Source organism: Zonotrichia leucophrys, chromosome 3 (genome assembly GCF_028769735.1).
Source record: "Zonotrichia leucophrys gambelii isolate GWCS_2022_RI chromosome 3, RI_Zleu_2.0, whole genome shotgun sequence".
Classification (NCBI taxonomy): domain Eukaryota; kingdom Metazoa; phylum Chordata; class Aves; order Passeriformes; family Passerellidae; genus Zonotrichia; species Zonotrichia leucophrys.
The window spans coordinates 3,921,829-3,949,245 of record NC_088172.1 but is presented as its reverse complement, the minus strand read 5'-3'; the positions used below and the strand labels follow the sequence as shown (position 1 = coordinate 3,949,245).

Below are 27,417 nucleotides of genomic sequence, written 5' to 3'. Positions count from 1 at the left end.
CTTATGCAGACCAATAACAACTGTGTTTCTCTAAATTGGTTTATTTCAATATTTTCAAGAGAAAGCATACAGTATTTCTATAATATTTTATATGTGACTTCTAAGTACTTCAAGTCCTCATAAAAAGTAGCCTTTTTTTTACACTCCCTAGAAAAAAATCAGTTCTTCCTATACTGGCTAAATCTTAGTAATTTTTTATATTTTCTGTCAAAATACCTTCATTATTTGTGACATTTATGCATATTATCCTTGATTGCTTGATAGATTTTTTTTTTTAAATCCCAAGTTATATAGTTGGAAAACTTCTCACCTTTAAAAAAATATTAAAGATGTTGCCATCTTTAATTCTTGAATGTGATACAAGATTAATTTCAGTCTCAGAGAAGTGATACCTTTTGTCATTTTACAGTCCAGGAGATAACTCTTCTGTTGTAATTATATATATGTAAGTGTGTGTATATGTATATGTGTGTATATATCTGTGTGTATGTATGTATATATGTATATTTATATGCACATATATATATGTAAAACTCTTCTAATAAAGCCTATATCTTATAAAGCATATAAAACTCTTCATATAAAGCATATACATATTGCATATATACACACATACAATATTCTTGTATTTGAATATAATTCCAGAATCACAGTGTGGTTTCTGAAGATAGTTTGATATCTGGCTTTTTGTGTAACTTGAGAAGAATTAAAGTCTTGTTCTTAGAATGAAACTGAGCAGTGCTCTGATTTGTGTACTTTTATGATTTCATGTTCCAAGGGGATGCATTCCCCAATTAGAAAATTTTAGCATTTTCCACAGCCAATTTAATTTGCACATTTCTCATTACTTTAGGATAGTCACAGTAGTTTCTTAATTATGCAGACTGTGGTGAAAGCATGCAGTTGTTAATGGAGACAGTGTTTAAAAAGAGATCAATTCTGATATCAAAATACATTGAAAGGAATAATAGAGATTTTCCAGCTCTGAAAGCAGAAACACAAAGAAGGGAAATATAACAGCAATGATAGTGCATGTATATGTATATGTATATGTATATGTATATGTATATGTATATGTATATGTATATGTATATGTATATGTATATGTATATGTATGTAACTTTTTTTTAACAATATGACATTGCCTTTCTCCTCCTTGTCTTGAACATGACCACCACAACAGCTGCTCTTTGCTGATGATGTTTAATTGCACTGCTCTTTCATCTATCACTCTTAGACTCCTGATAGCTAAGGTACAGTGAGGACTGCCACCCTCCCATACTGAATTTCTTCAATTCCTCTTTCAATAGGTTGTGTGCTTCTGCCTCATGTCTCATGAGATATTACAGATTCCATAAGGTCCTCTTTTAAGAGTAACAAATGTCAAGTCATGGATTTGAATAAGAAGAGAGACAAATGTGTAACAAAGAAGGAGAAGGAAGCAGGGAGTTAGAGAATAATTAGAGAAGAAATATGCAGCTCAAACACAGACACAACTTTGAGAACTTCCAAAAGGTAGAAGGAGGAAGGAAGACAGAAAGGAAATATTCACAATGTAAAAGGAAAATTAATAGACAAAAAAGATAATTTTAAACCAAGTTTTTTAGTGCTATGGAGACTCATGACCCAGCACAACAAACATAAATGGAAGCATGCATCCACTCCAAGTTAATACAGTTCATATAAACTTTATAAGCTTTGTTATAATAATAATAATGTGTATTAATATAGATAGTGTGTACAGATTTTAAAAGTAAATTTTCCAGGTATACTATAACTGTCTTTCATTTCAAACATAATATTTTTTCAGCAGAGAATATAACCATGAAAAAAAATCAGTCAGCTAGGTATAAAATTGGTAACCTTGACAAAAATAATTATAGGACAAAATGGACGTCTTTCTATCTTAAATAATTTTTGAATGGCAAATCAAGCAAAAACCCATAACATTTATAGTTTCTGTAGTATGTTGTTTCTTTACCTCCAAATCTTTACTTAAACTGGAAATGACTGCCTTGCTTGCTCATGGTTGAGCTTTTTGGATTAAATAAATTAGATTCAAAATGAAGCCTGAGGATAGTGCTGCTGTATTGTCAGTCACTTGAACATTATTAACTTGCTTTTTAAAAGGTTTTGGTAGCATATCCAGAATTCTGTATTCCTTGATTAAATAATAAATTGAATTATTGGAATTATTCTTGTTCTAGGGTTCAATCCATTAAAAAGTTTTTGTGGGTTTTTTATTTCTTTTTGCTAGGACTTTTTGCTTGCAGATTTTTATAGATTTTATAAATTATACAGGTAAACAACAAGAGAGCTATATGAATTCCATGTGCAGTTCATTTTCCCTTGGTTGAGCACTGTATCATTATATTTTATTTGTTAGTGTTATGGGACATCAGTGAATGTACTCATCTTTGCACATGAAAAAATGTGAACAAGCAAACACTTAATTCACTGTAACTGTGAGCAGAAACTGGCTTACTCTTTTTTTTCCCCTTTGAGTGGGTGGTACTGAAGTGTTTACTAAGTCTTTGACACGTTTCAACAGATTTGATATTAGGTATTAAACCTAGTGCTCCAGTAAATTGGTTAGCTACAGTCCCCTCTGATTTCAGTTCAATGCAGTATTCTCATTTAAAGCCTTCAGTAGATTACAGCTGCCTAGACCATGCAAGACCACCCAACTGACCTGGCAGAGTCATTGAGTAACAATCCAAGAGTAACTGAGGCAGGAATGGACCTTGTGACATTTCTAGTCCAATGTCCTGCTCAAAGTAGTCTCAGATCCGAGATCAGACCAGGTGCTCTGGTTTGTGTGCAGCTGTAAATCTCCAAGGACAGAGACTACTTGATACCTCTGACCAGCTTGGCTGTCTTCAGAATGAAAAATTTTCTCTATTTTTTATTATTTTGGTTTTGTCCATCATGTCTTGTTGTCTCTCCAGGTACCACTAGAGAGGATCATGGCTTAGTTTTCTCAGGGACCACCTGAGAAAGAGTAGGTTTGAAGAGCTGTTAAGTGTCCCCAGAGCCATCTCTTCTCCAGGCTCAAAAGCACTATTCTCTCAGCTTCTCCTCACAGGACATGCTCCAGCCCCCTGAGCATCCTGGTGGTCCTTCACTGAACTGACTCCAGCTTGTCAGTCTTGTGCTGGGGGACCCAGTACCTTGCCAGGGGGTCTGGGTGCTGTCTGAGCACTGAATAGTGGGGGTTAATAATTTCCCTGGATCCCCAGATGCTGCTGGCCTTTCCTGCCCCAGCAGAGATGGCTCACACCCTGTCTGCCAAGATCTTCCGCTCCTTTTCAGCAGACCTGTTCCCCAGTGATGACAAGGTTCTTCCCAGGTGCAGGACTTGGCATTTGTTGTGGAAATTTGCAACCTTTTCTTCTGGCCCATTCCTCCAGCCTGCTTAAATCACTCTGAATCACAGCCCTGGCCATTAGCCCTTACCTACTTACTTGGTCACCAAGGCAAAAAAAATTCTTACCCAAAACACTTTTTACCAAGAAACATGTCAGTTATCTAAAGACAAAAGCCTATATAGGATGGTCATTCAGAAGTCAACCCAGCAATGAGAACAGGAGAGCTCATGAAAGTTAAGCCATTCTTAGTCCAAATTAACCTAATTTTTTATTGAAATGGTAATATTTGGTGCCCTCATGTGACCTTCACTGTTCATTTAGTGCAACTTTGGCATTTTCTTAGCTTCTGAAAAGGTCTTCTTGAGAAGAACACATGATCTAAACCACCTTTGTTGAAAACAGTACCAAGCTTGTTTGAATCATCAAATAATACCATTTTCAGTCTTTCCTTATATACTAAATCTCACTCCTATTTTTTTCAAGTGCCAGAAATCCTGGAGCCAGGATTATCTTTAGCAGACAGGTACATTCATAGACATGCTGTGCTTTTTTTCTTCGCTGGACTATACAGGGATTTTCATGTCATCAAAAAGAAAAAAAAAGGAAACATATTTCTGGCTTTCTTCCCCTTCAGATGTACCAATCAAACTCTGTAATTCATATGGTAAACTCAGGGGTGCCCTTTTGGAGGCAGGTATTAACATGTCTTCATCAACTCACACACCAGAAAATTTCTTCAGTATTTCATTTATGTATTCATATATAAATATGAATATACTTCATTTCAGGTCAACAAGAGTTTCTTTCCAGTTGGATGGCAGTGTGTTTGTGGTCACTAGGGTAAGAGGTCATTAATCTGCCCTCACACAATGGCAGATGAGTCAGTCACTGTTAAGAGTGGTCAAGGTTCAATACTTTCCACAGCCCCATGCATTGAATTTAGGCGGAATGAATATCTTGTATATATCCTGCCCCACGAGCTACTTAGCTCCATAGACATACATGATCCTTACATTTCCCTTGCCCAGTGTGATAGGGATAACCATGGAAAAAAGATATAGGGTGAGGACAGCCACTATAGCAGTCAGCATGGCAAATTCTTTCTCCCAGCTCTGGTTCAACATTAATATGCTACTGTATTTGAAATTAAAAATCTAGTTATGTTGTCTCTATCACCTGTATTCAATTACTGCCTTTTCTATTTCCATTGCTTTCAAATGTTACTCAGCCTACTGAGCTCTTTTAGATCATTTTGGAATGAGATCACTGGGCTGTCAATCCCCAAAAACCCCTATTATTCCAGTAACATTTCCCTGCATGACTATAAAGCATGCCCACATCCATTGCTGTCTTTCATCCTCAGTCACTGATTAGCAATAGATTTCTTTTACCTTTCTGATCTTTCTCATAAATCAATGCCTCCAGGACTCCTTATCACTCTGTTTCCATTTCATGGTCTTGCTCTCTTTTCATCAATATTCTCTGAAGCCTTCCTGTCCAGGACTGTGTCTTCCACAACTGCTACAAAGAGGTATTGTATTTTTTTTTTTCTATCTGATGATGCCTTTACAAAAACAGTCCATGTTATTTCACTTTAATTTAGTTTATTTATGACTATCTTAGTCTGAAAAGAGAAAACTCTGAACAAATACTGAACTGGAACATATTTCTGTAATCCTCTGGTAACCCTGGCAGCTTGTATTCTCTTCACTATGGATTGCAGCCTTGTTATTTTCTTTTCAAAGTAAACACTTTATTTGCTTTATTTGTTTGTTGACTGGTCAAACATGTTAATAGCTACTCAGGAGAGCATTGCAACAGTAAGCAAAGTTATACAGATTGGGAGCTGAGATAGCAGAGTTGATTTTGCCATGAACATTCTAACCTGAATTTTGCAATAGCTCTATATCAGATTCTAGAAGCCCTAGACAAACATCTAACACTTGCTCACAAAACTCAAACAAACTGGAAAAGAAACCTGAGACTTTTTCCCATTCAGATTTGGAGGAGTAGCTGTAATTTTCCAATTTTTTCATTTCATAGATTTACAGTTAATTATTTTATTAAACTGAATTTAAAAAAAATAAAAAGCTCAAGTGAAAAATTTCAAGGATCTGTATCATCTTTAATGATCCCACTTCTCTGTGATCAAAAAGAAGACTGTGTTAAGGATCTGAATAGAAATCAGACCAGCTGGTTCTCTATTTTGTTCAAAATACTATTCCTGTTAATAAGAATCTCCTGGTCACAGCAATGTTTTCGTAAATCTACTTGCACTTTGTTCACTTTTTTTATGTTTGGAAGGCATTGCATAGGAAATTCTGAGACTATTTCTGCTGCAACTTTCAGCAGATGAGAGAAAGTGTACCTCATTAGTTCACAGTGACCACAGCACATTCTCAGGCACTCGAATACAGTAAAGCTAAATTTTATGCAGTGCCTCACAAAATGAAAGAAATGCCATGTGTTAACTTGTTGTCAATTCTTCTACCAAAGGCAATGATTTTAAAATAATTTCTTCCCAGTTTAAAGTGTTATCTTTGTACTTCTGTTTTAGAGCTCATTGCTGCTGTCCATTTTACATATGCCATCATTATATTTTCATCTTTGTCACAAGCTCCACGCCTCACAGTCACCTGAGCTCCTCTCAGGCAGGAAAATTTCTCATAAAGCCACAAGGGACCTCTATGCAGTTGATGAGGAGTTCAACAGCATATTTACTGCTTTTAAGTGTTTGAAATCATGGCCTTAATATTACTTCTTTTTTATGCATTGAGAAATTTTAGTGATTTTTTTTTTAAATCAAATATCCTTTATATCTGTTAATATTTCTTTCCTTATGTTTGGTGCTCTATTTTTACCTTCTCCTTTGTGTTTCATCACTGCATCGTGTTTTATTGCACATCAGACACAATAATGGTCATATGCCTCATACCTGACTATTTCTATGCCCAAATTTGTTGGAATATTTACTGGAAAGTTTCCAAAATCACAAGGGCAACAAATAATCTTTATCAAACCGAACAGATGGCAGAAACCTTTGTATTCATTATGGCATTGTTGCTTTAGAAATTTACAGGTCCAGATGCTAAGGAAAAGATGGAGCTTTGTTCACTGAGACCAATATCTGCTGCTTATTCCACACTGTGTTAAAATTATGGTAAATATGTCATCTTTTTATGACCCAGTAACTTGGGTTTATATGTGCAATTGCCTGTGGGCCTTTGTTTCCCTACTTCATTTTAATAAGAAAATTGTGGGCTCAAATGCAATCTCAGAATTGTAGCAGTCAGAAAAATCCCATCCTATACATTCTGTTCTTAGCTGATGAACTCGTATTGAGTTGATATCCATCAAGCTGGGCTAAGTGCTGAGAACTGAGCAAGAGTTCTCACCACTCACACCTTGAGGTCTCAGCTTCCTTAAGGCAGGATAGATACAGTGGCAGAATTGAAAAAGAAACGGAAGATTTTATTCCTAGGATCTTGTTTCCACAAATATTTTTAGGAGTATATTTTTTATGTGTTTCACCTGACAGTCTTTTCTACGAAAAACTAGTGCAGCCCAGTAAAAGTATACAAGAATCCCTCCAAAGTTGCTTATGGCTCTGTTTTTAAACTACAGTGTCCAAATACTGATCTACTGTAGACTAAATTGGAAATCCAATGAAATCTCTTTACCTGCACACTGAAGATATCAACAGCTGTAGATAAACTTACCTGGGAGGAAGATAAATAATTACATGAAATGATAAAGAGCAGAGGAGCACAAAAAGACATAGAATAACATTATGATGTCAAGTCAATGCTTTCTGAAAGCAAAGTAGGAAAAGTTTCTCAGTCTACTTGATGCACAGTGAATTCACATTTTTTGGAAAGTTGTGCCACACTTGAATTTAGTTCAGACTATTCTTTCTTTATTTGAATCACACTTCCTACAAATGTTAACTCACATACACCAGTACTTCACCCACAAAAATAGGGTTGAAGAATTTTACTTGGGTTGGAAAGCCAAAACACAGAGCTGGGAAGTGTCAGAGCCAAGGTTTGTCACTGTCAGTCTGCCCTCGTGTGAATGTGTGTGTTATATCTTTAATTGCACAAAAACTGGTTTTCCCAAAGCACCTTGCCTAACCAGTAACAAAAGTTTGAAAATTCTCAGTAAGTGACAAAAAAGGGCTCAGATATTCAAAAGAGACTTCTGCTAAAGGAAAGATTAAGACTTTTTGGCCAATAGCACAAAACTGATTAAAAAGGAAATTACTTTTACTTTATAGAGGTGAAGCAGGTGAATATATAAGGTTGGCATTAAAGTGTCTAAATACTGGTACGTTTTAAACATGGAAGTCAGTTGGAAGTATCCTGTTTCCTTCCACAATTTTTAAAATATTTAAGTATTTAAGTGCCAACAAACTTTAAAGGGATCTAGCTGTGTGACTTCTGCTTACATTAATAATAGCTGTCCAGCTGCATTCTTCAGCAGCAGCACAAGTTTTCCTCCATATTTTATAATAGAGATTATAATGCACAGTTTGAAACAAATTATAAGACAGCCAAATTGCACAGAAAAATTATAAAGTAAGCAAATGTTTTTAGTTGTATTTAATTGCTAGTCAGTAGAGTTACTGAAGGAAAAAAGTTATACTATTTCAGTACTAGGAAGATAGCAACAGAAGGATAAGAATATTGTGGATGATCAGGTAGTTCCAGCATGTGGAGCATAGTTGGAAGATCATTAAGAACAGGAAACCACACTGTTCCCACTCAGCCTCAGTCTGCAGTGTTTTTCTCTGATTATAATTTATTGTCTTTCTTTATGATTATTCACCATCTGGAAGAGTCTTTAGCTGACCAAAACCAGGAGATGAGAGGCAAGACCTGAGGAAGAATGTCAAGCACTTGTCTCACATACTCCAGAAGAAAAGTTAGATAAATCAAAAGCAATCAGTACCATCACTCAGGACTTTTGACCATGTTCTGAAGACAAAAGATGAGAAGTAAAGCAGTGCCCAAAAAGTCATCTTCCAAATGCTCAAAGCCATGGTATTTATGATAGCCAGAGTAAAAAGCACAAAGACAGTAATTTTTATGCATAATGTTTTCTAGGTAAATAACCAAGTTCAAGGCTGATGAGAATAAACAAAGACAAGATTAATCCACCTTCTATTGTTATAACCATTCCATAAACTTGTGACTTCTACGCAATTAGATACTATGTCACCAAAAAGCTCGCTTCGATCTGTAGCAGCTTAAGCTCCACCAAATAATTTGAAATATAAAGTATATAAGACTCATTGGGTTGCCTGCACTTTAAAACTCTGTCAGAGAAACACAGAAACATTTTCCCTGCGTGCCACTCCATTACTTATTTTATGTCCAGTTATGGAGCTATTACAGGTTTTAACAAATAGCTATTTTATGCTTTAAATTGAAATATCTGGCCAATCTTTTTTTTTGTGCAATTCATAGGCATCTAATCTGCAAGAAAACAATTTTATTTCTGCCTTTCCAGTCTCATTCTAAGATTTCTTATGTGTGTGTTTAAATAAGTTTCAGTTTTTATGAATTTCTACTTGACCTGTTGGTTTGACTTTATTTTTCCTGAAAAAATTTTCACCTGCTTTATTTATTCTGTGGGGGTATTTTTGTCAAAAGCAGCATAGCTAGCTTCACTTTTGTTTTGATAAATTGCTAAATAAGTATAGGTTTGAACTACAAATTCAATTACAGAAGGTAGGATGAAAAACAGAGCACTTAACAAAGCAATTACAGAAACAGATTATTAAAACAGAAAAGAAACTTGACCTAGGTATGTCATGTTTTTACTGAAGCTTGAAGTTTGAAGCAGCTGAGCTTTAATCCTGCAAAGGCATGCTCAGAGGCTTTCTTTAGCTCACTAAAATCAAGGGGGCTCTTTGCAATGCAAAAGAGCAAGCAGGTGCATCCATCTTTCTAGTACCATTGCATAAATGTGCCAGTATTGAAAAGTGTGCATGAAAGCCCACAGTCTCACTGTTTAACAGTTTTTAGAGAAAGTAATGGAAATTATGGTAATCTGAACTCCACATTGTTCTTGATTTGCATTGTATTTGCTAAAGATTAAAAAAAAGACTGGGTCTGAAGAAGAAAAGAAAAAGAATAGGGTACTAAAGAGAAAGAATATGATACTAAAGAGACAATCACCTTCATGATGTGCTTCCACACAAGAATTGCTCACCACAATATGGCTTTTGATATTTTCTTTTTTTGAACCATTGTCATTACACAGAAATTCATGCAAAACTAATTTAAGTCAGGCAAACCATTTACTCTTGCAAACTTTGGATCACTGGGGAAAAATTAACAGATCCACTTCCAAGAAAAGGAGCCTTTTATGTTGTTAAGAACTTTGGTGAAAACAGGGCAATGATTGTCTCAGGGTTGATTCTGACCATGCTTAGTCTCTGCAGTGATTTTTACCATCTGATCAATTCTCAGCAGCTTAATGGTACCAGATGGCTTAGTAGATAAGACAAAAGATTTTCTCACTCAGGTCTGTGGGAAAACACACACTTATGCTAGTGAAATTAGGCTTTGTTTTGGTTTTTAACTTTCTCTTCACTTCTGGCCCAAGTGAAAAGGGATAATCTTGGTTCATGAAGACAATGAGACTCTGGTGGTATGATTACAAAGAGGTCCAAACCAGCATTTCATGCATCTGCCAAACACTTTAGATGGGTAATTTACAGCTTAACAGGACACCATGAATACTGGTGAGTTTAACGCCATGAAGAGATCATCTATAAACTAACAGATTACCTATGAACTAATTATACCAGATTACCTATAAACAACAGAAGAGATTATCTGTAACTAACAAATTACATTTGTTTAAAATGCATTTCATTATTTTATTTAAAACCAAACATTCTGCCTCTGTGTCTGGTAGACACAGAGAAATGCTGTTTACCGGTGGAATTGCAAACCTGAGATATAGAGATGTTTACTGTTAGTTCTTGTAACTGATGTGTTCATTCTTTTGCAATTTTAAAAGTGAGTTGATGATTTTTGAAAATATTTTAACTTAAATATAAAGTGGTTTATATATTCATTTATATATTTATACATATATTAATTCATATATTTATTCATATATTATATATTCATTTATATATTTATATATTTCATTTATTTCACTATTCTTTTTCCCATGCTCTGCTACCAGATGAAAATTAGTTACCAATTCAGTTCTTTGCCCAAAAGATTGGGCAAAGAACCCTTTGGTGTGGGGTTTTACTGATGGTTTAGTTTTTGTTTTAATTGTGGCTTATCTCCCTTACCCATTTTATTCCTATATTTGAATTTAGATTCTTCTATAAAGCAAGTGTCTTCTTTGGTATTGCAGTAGTGTCAGTGGGACAGCTGCACAGGTTCTTTTTCAGTTTTTATAGTGGTTGAATATTCTAATTCCTGTGCAGAGAAAATAAAAAAAAAAAAACATTTTTGCAGTGAAACTATTTTGATTAGATAAATGTTCAATTCTAGCTGTGACACTCTTTTGGTGGCATAAATCACACCTATGTGAAGGACACACCAACAAAAGGACAAAAATGAGCTGGTTAGAACTGCCCATTTGCAACATTAAGGAGATTTCACTTCAGAGAAAAATCCTATACAAATGGATTACATATTTTATAATTCTCTGGAAGAGAAGTCTTCTGCATATAAAATCTATGCTACATCACTTAATTTTCTTAAGTGGATGAGGGGAAATGCAGCAAAAAAGTCACTTATCTTCTGCTAGTTCAACAATTGCCAACTCATGTGTGTCAGTTTTAGGAATAATAACTGGAAAGAGTGAGCAGGGGATAGCTCCAAGGTATATAGTTTGCCCTAATACATACAGATGGAAATTCTAGGGCCAACACAGGTCAGGCTTGTACGATCTGGCACTGTAGAAACAGTGAAAATATAAAGTTGCTATATATTCCCAAGACAAGAGTTCTCAAATGGTAAAATATTTTTACTCTAAATTTCAGCTTGTCTTCATTCTTTGTGTATTCTTTCCCTCTAAGCACTTGTAACCTTGGATACTTGCCAGCCTGCTAGTAAAAATCCTGATCGTGCAATCCTTATTCAAACAAATCTGTTGTTGATTTTTATTAAGCCTGTTCTGCTCTCTCATATTTACCTACACATTGCTACAGTGTCTCCAAAGGACACAGGATACAGACATATATACTGGGGAAAATATAGCTCTTGATTTGGGAATTGATCATGAACTTTTCAATCAAGCAGAACTTACAGAAGAAAAATAATTTTTTCTTCTTTTTTTTTTTTTTTTTAATATATTGGCCAAGTTACTATGTTATTGTCCTACTTTACAGCTGTTGAAGGTAATGATAACTTTTTTTAGATTGAGGTACCAAAAATTTTGTACTCATGTGTAGGTGTGAGGAATCATGTGCATGTGCCTTAGTCTTGCTTTTTTCAAACCAAAAATAGGGCACTTGAATCCAAATTGCTTCAGTAGAATATTCTCTAAATAACTACCCAAGATGATCATTATCTTAAAATTATTCCTGGGAAATGCTTTTGTATGTGCTTAACTCTTTAAGTAACAGCTCAGTAGAATTATCAACACACATTAATGAAAATGACTTTTATAGCTCCTTTAGAAAGCTAGTACAATAAGGAATACCAACATCCTTAGAATATTTTCAGTTTTGGAGAAACAGAGAGTTATTCTAGTTTAATACAAGATGTTTGGCTTATATTGAAAATTATATTAAAATCAATTTTGTGTCTTGAAGTAGGTAAATTAAGGAAGTATAAACTGCCCTTTTTGTAGTGGAATAGATTTATTTCATAGCTAGTTAGACAAGAGCATAAGAAATAGTTCAAGAAAAATTATGTTGTCAACTAAGATAAATAGCAAAAAATCACTTCTAGGGAAAAAAAATCACAGGATCAGATTAAATTGGGACAATGAAAAAGACACAGAAAACTGACAAAAAGAAAAAGTCGAATTAAGATAACCTATGGATAACAAACACACAAAAAACCCTTGAGATACAGTGAATGCCATTTCATCTGGAAAGATAAAGGAAGTTATCTGATGTTTTAAAAGTAGCAGAGAAGAACTTGTGGTGGAAATGGCTTCCTCAAATCTTTTGATGAACAAAGTGGATTGACTGTCAATCAACTTAACAACACAGGAAGAGAAACTACTTGAGCCTGAAGCAGCAGATTTGTATTATAAAAAGACTAGACATTCGCTTTAATAATATTTTTAATTACTTAATTTTATATATGAGTGGAATTTACAATCAGCAAAAGGAGATAAAATGTTAAATAGTTGTGAAACATTTTTGTTCTAAAGACAATTATGTAGTATTTTGTACCTTTTTGTAATAGAACACCAGTAAATTTTAATCCGTTTTTTGGTACTATTTAGATACTTACTGGTATTTTTGTGCATATGTGAATAAGAAAGAAATTATCAACAAGCAGCACTTTAATGTAGGAAGGCTTTGAGGTCTCAAGAGACTGGCTCTGTTCTAGAAAGTGTTATGCTGCCTAATTCCCATGGGGACAACTTACCTAGTGTAAACATCAGTAACAAATAGGCTTTCTTGAATGAAGCTGGAGAAAGTTTGAAAAAGCTTTCAAGGTTTGCAAAATTCTTTCCCATCAGAACAGAAGCAGCTAGGTACCTTGTAATCTGAAACCAAACTAGCCATGCTAGTTGTATATATGAGTTGGCAGATAAGGGAAACAAGTTTGTACTAACCCAGATAGGAACTTGGAAAATCCCACTTCCATTATTAAGCATCATATATTTTACCTCACGTCCATACCATCCAAATACTTTGTTTGTGTTCAATGTTAAGATCATGAGTAATTCTGCTTAGTTTAAGTGTGAACATTCAGGAGGTTCAAATGGAAAAAATAATAATTTCCAAGTCTAAATTCAAAGTAGCATCCAAGCTTCACGGGTAAAGCTTCTGCTTTGAAGATGAGTGTTTTAAGGCAACTGTAACTAGTCTGGCTTTATGCCTCCTCAGCACAGGAGGAATTTACTTCTTATCTTTTCAATTATCTCCAGGTCAAACATTATATTTACTGAGGATCTACAATTGAGCATATTTGCAGGACTCCTCTAGAACACTCTTTCTTAGGTGTGTGTTATAACAACAAAGCTCTGCACTGGTGAGATGTTTGTTGACCTAGCCAACAAACCAACAATGAGTTTGTGGTTTGTTGGCTATGTCACTCTTCTGAAAATACTTGCTCTTACTTGGACTTGATGTTCTTGAAGGTCTTTTCCAACCCTAACAATTCTGAGTGCTGTACTCTACAATCATGCATCCTTCACTTCCGAGGAAGGAAGAGCCACTTAACACCTTATTTGGTAGCCAAGGGCAGGGGCTGGGCTTCAGGACCCTTATTCCTGTTTAAGAGACATGACACCTATCATCCAAAGATGCCTACTTGCAAACAATATGGAGTCGTAGAGTGGCCCTGCTCTGGACTGGTTTAAGCAACAAATTGTTTCAGCTGCTGATAAGTGCAAATCCCTCTTGTACACATCTAGATGTCCCATTTGTTCAAGGGAACAGGGGCACCTGATTTTATATTGAAAACACAACTCCAAGTGCTGCCCTTCTCAGCAGCACAGTGCAGTCCTCAGTGCAAACATTACACTTGGCTCCAAGTGTGGAAGTTTTAGGCATTGCAGCATTAAACTGTATCTGCCTGAACCCTTTCCTAGTTCTTAAGACAAGTGAGTCTGAGCACTGTATTCTCACATTCTTCAATTTCCTTTCATTAGAAAAAAGTTACAAAATTGCCACAAGATTTAGATTATAAGAAAAGGTAGAAAAGCCAGAAAAAAGTGGCCATATGCTGCCTGCATAAATGACTAGAAGATGCATATGAGTTCAGAGCAGAGGAAATTATTCCTAACACCTGTGAAGGATGTGTTTCAAAGAGTTTTAAGATGATTTCACTTTGGAGATTAATGTTAAAAGAGAAGTGAGTGGTTGCAGGATGGAAAGATGATTTGTGAGTGTTATCTGGGATGGAATCTTTCTGTTTGGGAAAGAATTGTAGATGCCAGGGCAATCTTAGGGCTATTTTGCACTCAGATATCATACTTGTAATTTGATGGAGAAAAGATGATAGAAAAATGGGTAAGGAAATTATTTAACTCAGTAGCAATGCAATTATTGAGACATAATTCATACAAACAGCATCCCTGTTATTGGCTATAAATGCCTTTTGGCTTCTACTTGTGAAGTATAAATGCGTTTTATAACCCTCCCTCCTCACCTGTGTTCTGAGAGGATATATCCTGTAGAAAAGGCCTCTTCTTCAAAAGGATTAAGGGGTCAGTATCTTCACTGTGGTAGTCACACTGCAAAAGGAGAAAGAGAAGACAATGCTTGCCTCTCTGGCAGCCAAGACAGCATCCACTCAAGTTCTAACATCTCAGAGTCTAAGGGCAGAAGTAGTTGTCTACTCAAAAAGATAATAAATAAAGCAATTAGATTTAAAGATTTCAGATTATTCATTCAGAGTATTCAGCAAACACCAAATAAACAGAAATCAGCCTGGAGAGACAGAAGACCACGCTAGAAAATATTTGCTATATAGAATATTTGTAAAGTACACTGGAAAGAAAGGGAATGAAATGAGGATCAGCAATGAGAACATTGACTTAGTATGTGGACACAGAAATACTCTTTGTTTTTCTTACCTAGATGTTCCATCCCTTCCCACCATTATACTGGATTGCCACGAGGCAGTGCTTGCAGATTGTTCAGATAATCCAACATTAAAAATCCAGCGATGCCTTAACTTGCAAGAGAAAATTTTTAATTCCTCCTTTTCCACTGCCTTTATTGACATGCTAAAGCCATGAGGTTCCTTCAGATGAGCTTATACCATGTTTTCTTTTATTGCTGCTAAAGCCCTCCTCTGCTCTCTTAGGTTTTTGACCAGGCTCCTCATCGCTCTGCTCTGCTCATATAAAATACAGCTGCCAAAATAGCCATGTCAGTTGATATGACAGGCTTGCTTCTGTTCTGAAGCTCTTTCTCCTCCTGTTTCCTACTACATCAGAGTCAGCCTTTATGGTTTTGCCATTGTGCTCACCTTGGAACCCGTCCGTCTTTACATCATTTAGCTGCTGTGGTAGCAAACACCTTTCAAGCTCCCTCTAGGTTGCCCTTTAATGCTACAATAGGCTCCTCAAGTTGATCTTGCCATTAACAACTAAGGAAAGGAAAGTTAAAAAATACCAAAAAAAAAAAAAAAAAGAGAGCAGAAAAAAGGAGAGAACTCAGAGCAAATAGGATGGCTGATATAGATCAGATACTTTAAGTTTTCTAAAGCCATTGGGACCTGCCTACTTAAATGCATGATCTTCCTTGCTCTATTTTTGTCTTATCATTCTTCTCCTCTTTTGCTGCCATCATTTACTGTATCTTGGCTCAGGCAAAATATTTCTTGCGGCAAGTTTTCCACCTGCAAAGGAATGTTCATAATACAAACACAATGAAATTTTTGTTTTGGTGGAACCCTCCAGGAACTTGACAAAAGATATGTTATTATTATAATATTTTAGAAACTACAACTAAGTGTTACATAAACCAGTTAAGCTACATCTTTATAAAGGAACAGGTTCTGTGGTCAAATAACTTTGCAAAATATTGAAAAAGTTTGAGCTACCTGATGATCCAAATCAACTCAGTTTGAGGTAGGCACAGTCCATCATCTGTTAAGCAAGACATCACTCCTAACACAAAAGTGCAAGCCAAATTCCACTGAATAATAAAGTGTATTGTATACAAAAAAAAGTACTTCAGATTTTCAGTTTGAGCAAAAGTGATAATTTTTCTCATTATATATATCATCGTTTAGAGCCATCAGGAAATAACAACTTCCTTTTTTGTCTTAACTATTTTCCACATGTTTAATAGTACAGCTACCATTTACATGTATTTAAGTATTTCTCAGATAATGTAATACACTCTAACACTATATTTTCTATTTGTAGTAGCTGAAATTTTAAAATACTATTTAAAACAACAGCAAAAAAAAAAAAATTAAAGCTGAAAACCCAGTTTTGCAGATGTAAGAACCTTACATCAAATTATTCCATTTAGGATCTCTAGTAGTATTGAGCAAGCTCATTCAGTCCCCAAGCTCACATTTGCAGGAGGAAATTCAGAAACAGCTGAACAAATGCATATGTTAAGCAACCTGACCTTGACTCTGTGCTCTGTGCATGATGCTAGTGATGTCTTTGTGGGCTGCTGTTTCAGCTGAGCTAATGAGTACAATTCCTAGACAAGATCAGACTGAGAGCTCAGGAGAATGCAGGTGACTCAGAGCTAATGCGATATCAGATGGAGCAAAAAAAAGAGCAAAGACACACACTCACTTCTGATTTCTCTGAGGGGGTAAACAGAAACACACTGAAAAAAAATCTATTGGAAGAGAGGGAGTAGGAAAAGATGCCTTTGGTAAGTGTAGGGAGTTAAGAGGTTTTGTGCTGCCATTCATTTTCAATATTTTGTGTAAAAGATCTGCTCAGAGCATCCTCAAGAGTCTCTCTGTGGGAAATATCACTGCAGCAAGTAGCTGCTAATTCCATTTTAAATTAGTATGTGTTCCTGAAGTACAACCTTGGCCTTTCAAGAACACATCTACTGAATGCTTTAAGCCAAGTGTTCTTCAGCTGCTTGAAGGTAAGGGTGTGCAGCACGCTGGTTATCCCTGGAGCTGTTCTCCAACGCCTGCTCTGTGTTTGGTGCAAGGCTTGCTTTATCCTTAACACACCAGGCAGTTTTAATGCAAGCTACAACACTCAGCTGAAATCCTTACCCTACATGCCAGCAAGCTGGGAATATTCAAAAGGCTTTGACCCAGCTTTGAAGAAGAATTTGAGAATTTCTCTTAGTTCACTATCATTTACTTGAGCAAGTAAATGATAGTGAAGTAAGAGAAATCTTTTAGTGCATGAACTAGGTAAAAATAATTTTTTCCACTTTTTTTACCATTAGAAAAACAAGAAACTCTTCTATTTAGGTCTGAAAATACCCAAACTACAACTGAAATATTAAATGGATTTGAAATAGCTAGAAAAGAATAAAAAAGTCTGTGAGTACAAAATACGAAATCTGATGTTTTGCATGTTTGGTTCTTTACCCTGAAGGTCAGACTGGGGAGGTGTGACAAACACTTGGGAAAGTTGGACAGCAATAAGTCAAAAAAGAATGAACTTATTGTGCCTTTTTTATATTCTAATTGCATTTCTTCCTTCTCCTTCTTCAAATCACATCTGACACTTAGATTAATCTGATAGATTGCAAATGTATTCCAGGGTTGTAAATGTATTTGGCATATTAAAAATATGATCATATTGGTCAAAAATATCTGCATCTTGTCCTTCTAAGGGCATTCAATTTTTTTTTACTAGTAAGTCATAAAGTTTGCACTCTTACTTTGTTCCAAACATAATTTAACATACTTGCTACATGGTTAGATCTGTCATTTTTACTTGTCATGCCCAGTAGCTCTGATGTCCTTAGCATTCAATAATATGAAATAGTATTTTTTGCATCCCTGTATTATTTTCTGGGAATTTAAGACCTGTCACACTGACAAATGTTTAATTATCTTCAAGCCTGATAGAAGACACTATGATTCTGTCCTGAAAAGGCTGATTTTCTTCATCACAGTAAAACTTATTCTATTTTTGCATGTTACTGATACCATTTTAAATTACAACGATTATAATTTCAAATAATAAATAAAATAAATAAGTAAATAATTACACAGCAAATTTTATTGCATATTTTATAATTATTTTATTTTATTATTTTCTAATTATTTTATTGTGTTATTTTCTTTACCACAACACTTTCATAAACCATTTTTGGATCTGTGTTTATTGTGGATAGATTTTATTTTCTTTTGGGGTTTTTTTGTTTGTTTGTTTGATTCATTTCATGTTTGTAATGGCATGATAGACTTTATATCCTGAGCTGCTGCTTGCAGTTTTCAAATAAAATGCTTTTCAGAGTCTGCAACATCCAGGGTAGTGACACTGCCCTTTAGATTTTTATTTTAAAAGAAGGTAGAGAAGACATGTACAGATAAGAGTTCTATATAGACTGTTTTGCACCCTGTTTATAACAGTTCAGGATCTATAGTTCAGCTTAGTCTATAGTCAAGGTATAGTATGTTTCTGATGTCATTGCATTTTATATTACTATATATTTATATTACTATATATTCTGATATACATATACTATATGTATATGAGAATACATATATGCAAACTCCACAGAGCAGGATTAAATGTAGATAGGAAATACTAATCCCCTGGTTTTGTTGTCTTGTTACATATTTTGTGTGAAAACTTTAGAATTTTCTCCATGCAAAATAAAATTATTTTTATAACCAGAAAAACCTCTCCTAGCTTATGCTGACAAACAAATCAGGTGGGAAGTTCCACCTGCTTAGCTGCATCAAATATTTAAAGAAGTTGAAGAGCTTTGTCCACACACCCCAATCCAAAGTAACAATGCACAAAGTAAGACCAATAACAATAAGAAAATGTTTTCATAAAAAGACCATTAACCTCTTTCTGTTGAACTATGTAGGAAATTTTTTAAAGTATTTGTTGGAAATTGCTTGTTGCTTCAAAGCAGCAGTACTTATTCATCACAAGTACTGCTCTGCAGTTTCTCTGAACAATTCACCAACCATTAGAGCACGTTTGGTACCCATGTAGCCTTTTTTTTGTTAGTACTGCTTGAGGGGTTTGCTTCTTGTTCTGTCTGGGGTACTCAGATCCAGCAGCTGTGGGGCCAGACCTGTGCTTCAGGAACTCATCACCTGCAAAACAAATCTTGTCTGTTGCCTGTGAGTTGCCTACCAGCTCAATCAGAAGCAGAAAATTGAGGCTTTTTCCATTCTCCAGGACCTGCATGCTAAGCCTGAAGACAATGAGTTCTGTGCTGATTTGGGGGGGCTTTAAACCATTAAATTGTGTAAATATATTTTACCTGGAAGACACTTTTAATTCATCTTCCTGTGGACCTGGCATATATAATCAGTGGAGGTAGACTATTATTGTCCTCTACTGATTTTGAGAGTAATTTGGGCACTAATTACACTTAAGAGACATGAGAAGGACTTCACATATTTTGCTCAATACATTTCAGTCAGGGTAGTTGTTGGATACAGGGCTATAAAAAGTAAAGATTTTTGTATGATAAAATAGCTGTGCAAAAATATCAGAGCTTGGTAATAGCAAAAGAATGCTAATCATTCATCACATTCTGCAATCCTATCTATATTCTCTCAGAAGATATAAATACTTAACAATTAAGGCCCACAATCTCTCAGCAAGTTCATTCTTATTATTTCTGTTTTATAGAAAAACCACAAGGCACAAAAATGAAACACTTTGGTTAAGGTCACAGAGTAAGTCTGCTGAAGATGTGCAAATAGATTCAAACTCTGCTGATTCTAATTTAGTTTCTTTAACCAAAGAACAGGTTTTTTCTGCAACATTTCTCTCACTCATTAAACATCTCTCGCATAGTTTAAATTAAGAGCATCATTAAGAAGTGAAGTTAATTACCTTCTCTCCTTTCAAAAACTATTTGCTGATTTCTATATTGAAAAGATTCAAGCAGGTTTTCTCATGTGTTTATAATGGAAAAATATCTAAACACAAATATGAAAATAATCAAGCTGCTTTGCCATGTTTTCATGGTATAAACAGCCAATAACACCCACAGCAACTTTATTAAGACAAAGATTAGCAAATATAGGAGTTTAATTGGATTTTGTTTTCAAACATATCAAAGCCCTAAAAGACTTGCATTTACACTCTATTTCTTCTTTATAGGCAAACCTGACAGTATGAAAATTAGGTCAGTGTTTGAGCCAACAAAATTTCTGCATTTTTCTAGTGAAATGGGAGGGTAGTTTTTCACAGTATGTTCTGAAAGTATTTCTAAAATCTCATTTTCTAAACCATGTGCAAGTCATGGAGAGGGCAGAATTGGAAAGTAGGAACGTTAACTGCTTAATATAATACCCAGAATCTTTAGTAAATTCCCTCTGGTGTATTATTTGAATTTTCAGGTCCTTACATAAAAGTGAAACATTTAACCTACAGGCACTTATGGAAACATTTCATATGGAGCCTAGAGAGTCTGTCTCAATGAAGAGGACTTAGGCAACAGCCTCATGGTCCTAGGTTTAAATGTTAAGGCACCTGTGGGACATTCTACCCTCTCAGCTGCCGTGTAGGCTTTCTGTCTCTGGAGATCTCTTCATCCAAATTGTTGGTGGGGTCTCCAGCATGAGAATCCAGACTGGCTGCTTGGCTCTGAGGAAGCCACAGACCTTTCTGCTGTGACTGAGCTACCAAAGGCCTGGCAACAAGTCATTACCCTCCTAGGAATCTCAAATCAAAACGTGCTCCCCCTATAGTATGTCTCAACCCTTCAGGAGTTTTGGAGTGTGACTGAACTTCACATAAGCAGCATGGAAGAGAGGAAGGATACCTAACTGACATGTAGCTGAAAGCACTGACTTACGATGCCACAAGATGTCCCTAAAATGTGTTTTGTTTCATTTTAAAACAGATATTTGCCCATTCTGCAATCTGTCACATGAAGCTGCTGTATTCTAGGATGCATCACAGATGGAAGATTTTGTCTCCACAGCCACAATGTTCTGGTGAGAACCACATTCTGTTACAGTAGTCAAGTATTTAAGTCTCACCTGTGATGCACAAAGACCCTTATTTCTGAATTCCTCCTTACAGCTTAGTTGTTAGATTTCTTTCCTGGAAGAACCCAAATCAAACACAGAAGGTATTTGGATTTTATTCTTTTATTTTCTAGAATGTCATTTAAGACATGTTTCTTACATTCCCCACCCGCCAATACAGAAAGATTCTACTCCTTCATCCACTTGAATCCAAAAAAGGATTAATAACTACATCCCTAGAGGAAATAAGAAATAAGCATCTAGTCTCCCTAAAAGACAGCTATTTTGTGAATTACTTACTTAGTAGTCTCTCTCCTTAAATATGAAAATAGATTAAACACCCAATTTAGAAAATATGCCTAACTTTTAGGAGATTGAAGTTCCAATTAAAATGTCTAGGTTATTTTTGAAAATAGTGATGGATTTCTGTCACATATGGATGTCAGGTGATTTTTAAAGTGGGACCATACTCCTTCCACAAATAGGATGAGTTTCACCAAGCTTACTGTCTTGACTTGGGACTTTGTAGAATTCTGCAACATCTAGCTCTAGCTTAAATTACACTTGTTCTCAAAATCATTAGTATGTACTAAATTAGGAATTTAATGTGGCCATCATTATTAGACTCATATAGTGAGAGTTAACAGGGATTTTTTGTGTGTAAAAGAGTTAATTTCTTTAAGATTCTTTATGTTTATTAAATGGCTAGTCCAAAATTAGGTGATTTATTTATACTCCATGTAAAACAGTTATAAAATACTCTGTAAGAAGCTTTAAAAAGCTAATTTTATATATAAGTGTTTGCAGAGAAATGGAAACACTTGCTGACACTTAATATTTAATCTTCTTATCACAACACCTTTTTTTAGCTCTTTTTTCTTTAGCTCCCACAGATAATGGATTCTGAAAGAAAATAGAAATAAGAGTCTTCATTCTTCCCTATTACTCTTATAACAAAGTTTATAAAGCAATATTGTGAGCTTACTAAGAGCATATTAAAGTTATAATACAGAAAAAATTACCTGTGATCACTGCTGTAATTCAAATGTCATTTAAAAGATAGCTCTGAATTGATAATCATGTTTTGGGGAAATAATCTGAAGCACCTGAGAGAAGAAAACTGAAGAAGGAATTTGAGGTAACTTTTGCCTCAGAGACAATGGCACAACTGAAAACTTTTAAACTTTCTCAAAAATAACCTTTGTAAAGGAATTTAAATAGCAATGTGCTACAATGGCATAACTACACTGATAATGCAGTAAGAAAAAAGAAGGTAACATGGGACAGAACTACATAAATACTTTTGTTTTCTTTTTTCTAATGTGTAACTGTTGTAGTCTACTTCTTCTTATTGATTTCTTTGGGTTTAGATTTCTTTGGGCCAGCTAAAAAAGCATTTGAAATATCTCTGAAAGTAATGAATAGATTAACAGAGACTGCTAATTCCTCTCTACTACCAAGCCTCTAAATATACAGTATAAAAAGGCAGACAAAATGTAATAATAATAATAGCTGTACTGCATATCAGCTTGGGGTATATTTGCCTAGTCTGCTTTTCCTCTGTGCCCATCAGTGTTCTCCTTCTTCATATCACCTTGAGGCTAAAAACTGCTTTTTCCAGGCTTTGAAGTCATACTAAAATAGAAACTGTATTTTCTCAGCTTTAAAAACTTGGTGTCAATAAAGGAAAGTGCATGACAATCTTTCAAGCAGGAAATCCTTTACGCACAAGATCCATGCAGTGCATTGCTATTAGCTGTACGTGCCTCCTGTGAGCAAAGTTCTGACCCCATTGCCCTTTGGAGTAAAGTAGTAGGAGTGCTAATGCATTGTGATTCATAAGGACTGCCACCATGTCTGTGCTGTGTAAGATCTTTGCTGCACAGTGGATCTGGCCATACTCAAGAAGTGAGCCAGCTCTGCTCCGCGTTGCTTTGCAGGACATCAGTGCAGCCAGCCCCACAAAGCCATGCTGAAAGGTTGGATACATCAGCTCAGGCAAATTACAGCTGGTGATCCCATGATATCTGAATAAAATGATTTATTTTGGTCTCATTTGGAAAGCCAACACATTGAGGCCATGATCTGGTGATCTGGACCTACCAGAAATGCAAATCAGAGTTTCTTCTGCAATTACTACAACCTACTGTGTGCACTTGACGTGACACTGAGATTAGGAAGTAATCTGATAGATCACTTTTTGATTTTTGCTTTTCCAGTCTGCTGAATCTCATCTGCGCTGATTTGCAAGCCCAAAGCTGTCACAGACCCCAATTACTCAGTTAACAGAGGATTCAGTCAGTACAAGAGAAACAGTTACACGATATTAGTTACATGATAATTTCTGTACCTACTTTCAGAATGCTGTACAAAGAAGGTGAGTCTCTTTAACTCCATTTTTTGTTTGAGGAAACTAAATCAAGGCATAAGATCTGACTTGCCAGTGTCCCCATCAACTCTTTCAACATTCAAGCAGACCAGGTAAAATGTCATCAACACTCAGACTTATAACAGGTTGCTCTCATTTCTAATTTTTGTCAGAAGTGCCATCACAGCATCTCTTTTATGGCAATCTGAAGTTAGTTGCCTGTGTAAAGGAATTAAATTATACTTTTAAAGTATAAAGAAGTTTACAGTGAAATGAACCCGTCCCTTTTGGTGTAGAGGGAGATTTTATTTGTGTAATAAAAACCTTTATAGCAAAATTAAATACCAGACTAGTAATTATGCTTTCCACAGTTTCTTAAAAACCAGGTTTGTTTACAGGTAACATATCTGGCTATACCAGGATTTCCAAAGCCAGGCAATTGCTACAATGCTCAGCAATCCTTTGGGAGCAATGCTGAAAACTGATACCTTGATTAAGTATTGAGATTGACAATCTGAGGAAAAAACTGTGAAAGAGACTAGAATGTGAATGGGAACTCCACGTGCATTTGGGAAGACTTGCTGCAGATCAGACAGCTTTGATGGTTCAGGATGAAGTTTTAGCCCAAGAACAAATCCTAGATCTGAGAGCTCTGCAGTCTCAGATCTGACCTAAGTCTTTCTTTTCCCTTTAATAACAGAATAAGAAAAGAGACACTTTTAGTTATTTGTAGCATAAGTAGCTCTGAAATCTTTTTTTAGACTTCAGTATTTTTCCCAGCAGAATAAAAGTTTCATGTATATTTTGTACAAAATAAACATATTCTTCATATTTCTTCATATTTTAGTAGCAAGGACAGTGCTGGCAAACCACAGTCATTGCTTTCTTCACTAAATGTGCAGACAGCAATGCGTATATCATTACTGGGGAAGAGGAAGTTTTTGTTTCACTAGTGCTCTCACTGGTAGAGATGTCAACAGAGAATAGGAGTGAAAAATGTAAAATTCATGTATCATTTTAGGAGAAAAGCAAAAAAAAAAAACAACCCACAATTTGCAGAAAATACTTCACCACACATGCTAACTAACAGACCTCAGATGCAGTAAAACAGGACAGGAGCATCCAATCAGCGGCAAATTTCTCCAAATTAGAGCAGTTATTCTGTAACAGTAATAGAGCTAGAGCTATTCAGACCATATTCATTCCACACCTCTGAAGAGTTCCAAATCACAGAGAGCATCACTCAAATATTTTTCTACTCTGGGTCTACACAATTGCTAAACCAGTTCCTAATGATGCATTGCAGCCAAGTGTATCCAGCACAACTTCTGCTCCTGACACAAAATAGGCTGCAGTCATGGTTCAGACCCATGTGGCATCAAAAGAAGAAAAACAAACAGAAAAGATAGAAAAGAGCATTTGTTCGAGACTATTTCAAACCTTCCACGTTAAGGGCTCTCTGTCTTGAGAGAACAAGCAGCAAGCTCTTTATACTCAATTGGAAATAGCAGTGAAACTCAGGAGCTGCTTTCCTACAGTCTCCTAGTAGGATTTTTTGCAATCAATACTGTATGTTTTGCATCTTAGTTTTTAGGGTAGAGCACATTACTTTTTCAAGCTTTGCAGTACTGCTGTGATTTCTAGAAATGTATCTCCCAGGGAAAATGGAATCTCTGTGTATTCACAGTGCTGAAGAACCCAGGAACCTAAGGCTTCCTGGATTTAGGTTTACCATGAAATTGAATCAGAACCAATGGTAAAACATTTTGAATAATTTAATCGTGTGGGACTTTTTTTGTGTGTGTGTGAATTCATATGCATGTATGCAAGCACACAGGAAAGATACTAAGATGCAGAAATTGTATTGGTTATGCTCTTTCTTCACCATCCTTCAATGTTATAAGGTCCAGGAGTGAGGTGCACTGAAGTCTGGCAATTCTCATCCATGTTTATCTGCTCCTCAGCAGCTGTCTAAGCCAGAGCAGGTCACAGCATAGGTGTATTTCCTGCCATGTTTAGCTGTTAGATCTATGTTCTCTAGTGTGTCTGGGAAGCTGAACAAGCTAGGATTAGAGTCGCTGTTCAGCTCTTTGATTGCAATAATGCTATTTCCCTCATCACAGACATTTTGATTGGAAATCTGCAGTGAGAGTCACAAAGGACGATGTTGATGTAATTAGGATGCTCAAATGACAGTGACAGCATGTTAGTTGAGCTGTGGGAATGACATCCAAATAGTGGGTTTCATACTCTGTATTTACCACCAAAATACACCTTCAGACTTGTGACGCACGATAGCAAACAGCTGCCACCCTTATTACAGAGAAAGTGGAGTAACAACAAGGAGGTTATTTAGGGAGTAATAACAGCTTTCAAAGCAAAAGGCAAAGTGCTGATCAGTGCAGACCAGGAAAGTCCATATTTGTGCTTCACCTATCATTTTTGCCCTTAGAAAAACATCTATCCATTTCCCTATTCCAAGCAGCTCTTTGGAATTATTCTCCTTAAGAGACTTTTCCATTAAAGTTAAAAGGGAGAGGGCTAAGAATTGCCTTCCTTGTATCATTTATTTATTAAGCTTCCCTTGCTTTGCTTTGTCAAAGTGGTTTTCTTCCCTGGCAGCTACAGAAGGAATTACTTTAGTGTGTTGTACTCAGTTTGATAATAGTTATACTCTATATAATTCTGTGGTTTTGTTTATTATGCTGCTTTTTGTGGCATCATAATTTGACCAGTTTGGTGTACAGATATCTTTATAGCTTAGTGGTCATATTTATACTGTGGCCAATTAAAAGGGAAAGTTTGAGAACAGTGATTCCCAATTACATATACATATCAAAAGCTTACAAATGTATATACAGGCATATTAAAAGTGAGATCCAGTATGGAACCTCACTAAAGAACAGGACCTGGTGGATGTTGGGCCAGATGCAGGCTCTGGATCAGGCATACTGAGGAACATGGGGAAAAGCAGCTTGTTTTAGAGCATCATCACTGGTCACAGTGCTGTCACCTGCAGCCAAAGTCTTCCAGAAGATCTGAGAAGCAGGACAGTGAGGAAACGGGGTTTGGGAACTAGCAGAGCTGGACACAGACAGAACACAACACCTCTTATTTCAATGAGGTATTTGTGATGCCTTGAATTTTAGCTTTCATATTTTTGAGATTCTGTACTGCCTTAGTGTGTGACTATGAAATTCATATAAAGTGTTAGCAAGTTCTCTTCACAGTTTAGTTGAACAAAACAATCCTTTTGCAGCTTGAGAACCAAGGACACCATTGCAGCTTTAGGCTCAAGAAGTGTAAACAATGGTGAATTGAGGAGAGCAATCTGGGAGGATGGGACTTCATACCCTGAAGCTGTAATTGGACAATTGACCCCAATATGTAAATGGACCAAAACTTATAAAAGTGTGAAAATTCATGACAGGTTGTGCATCTTGTGTCCATCTTGGGTCCACCATTGGCAGAGCCATGGCCAAGCTCTTGTACAGCCCGAGGTGTATCCCTTGAAGGCCTTTCCATACATACCCACTTTATCCTTTAACTCTGTCTAGCCTGTGTTCCAGGTCAGCCTCTTTAGGCATCATTTGCACGGCAATCTACACAAAGCCTGCAATCATAGGTCCAGAAAGTGTGTGCAAAATACAGTGTTGTAACCACATTAATGGGATTTTTAATTCATGCTCACTAACTGGGTAACGATTACACCTGAAAGTCTCAGTGATTAGATCCTGCAGTGATTTTTAATTTGGAGTGTCTGCTTCTGGGGTAACAAGGTTCAACTCTAGTAATAAATTAGTAGAGTGAAGTGGTGTGAAATGCATGTAAGATTGTGAGCCTGACACAAAATGTCAGGGATGTAATGTACCCTGCACCTTGTCTCCATGAAAGCAAA

The 27,417-nt window shown here is 35.9% G+C and overlaps 1 protein-coding gene across 8 annotated transcripts in view; it reads left to right on the top strand.

Annotated features, from left to right (window-relative positions):
- Positions 1-27,417, top strand: part of FUT9 (fucosyltransferase 9) — a 104,160-nt gene that overhangs the window by 51,168 nt on the left and 25,575 nt on the right. For 3 of the 8 annotated variants that reach the window (XM_064707267.1, XM_064707268.1, XM_064707269.1), the window contains exon 2: positions 21,025-21,118. The exons of 2 other annotated variants lie outside the window; for them this stretch is intronic. In XM_064707267.1, coding sequence (XP_064563337.1) covers positions 21,052-21,118 — 67 coding nt within the window. In that variant the 5' untranslated portion in view covers positions 21,025-21,051. Of the gene's footprint in view, positions 1-21,024; positions 21,119-23,370; positions 23,443-23,470; positions 23,529-27,417 lie in introns of those variants that run through there. 3 more of the 8 variants (XR_010439478.1, XR_010439479.1, XM_064707270.1) reach the window with 2 other exon arrangements.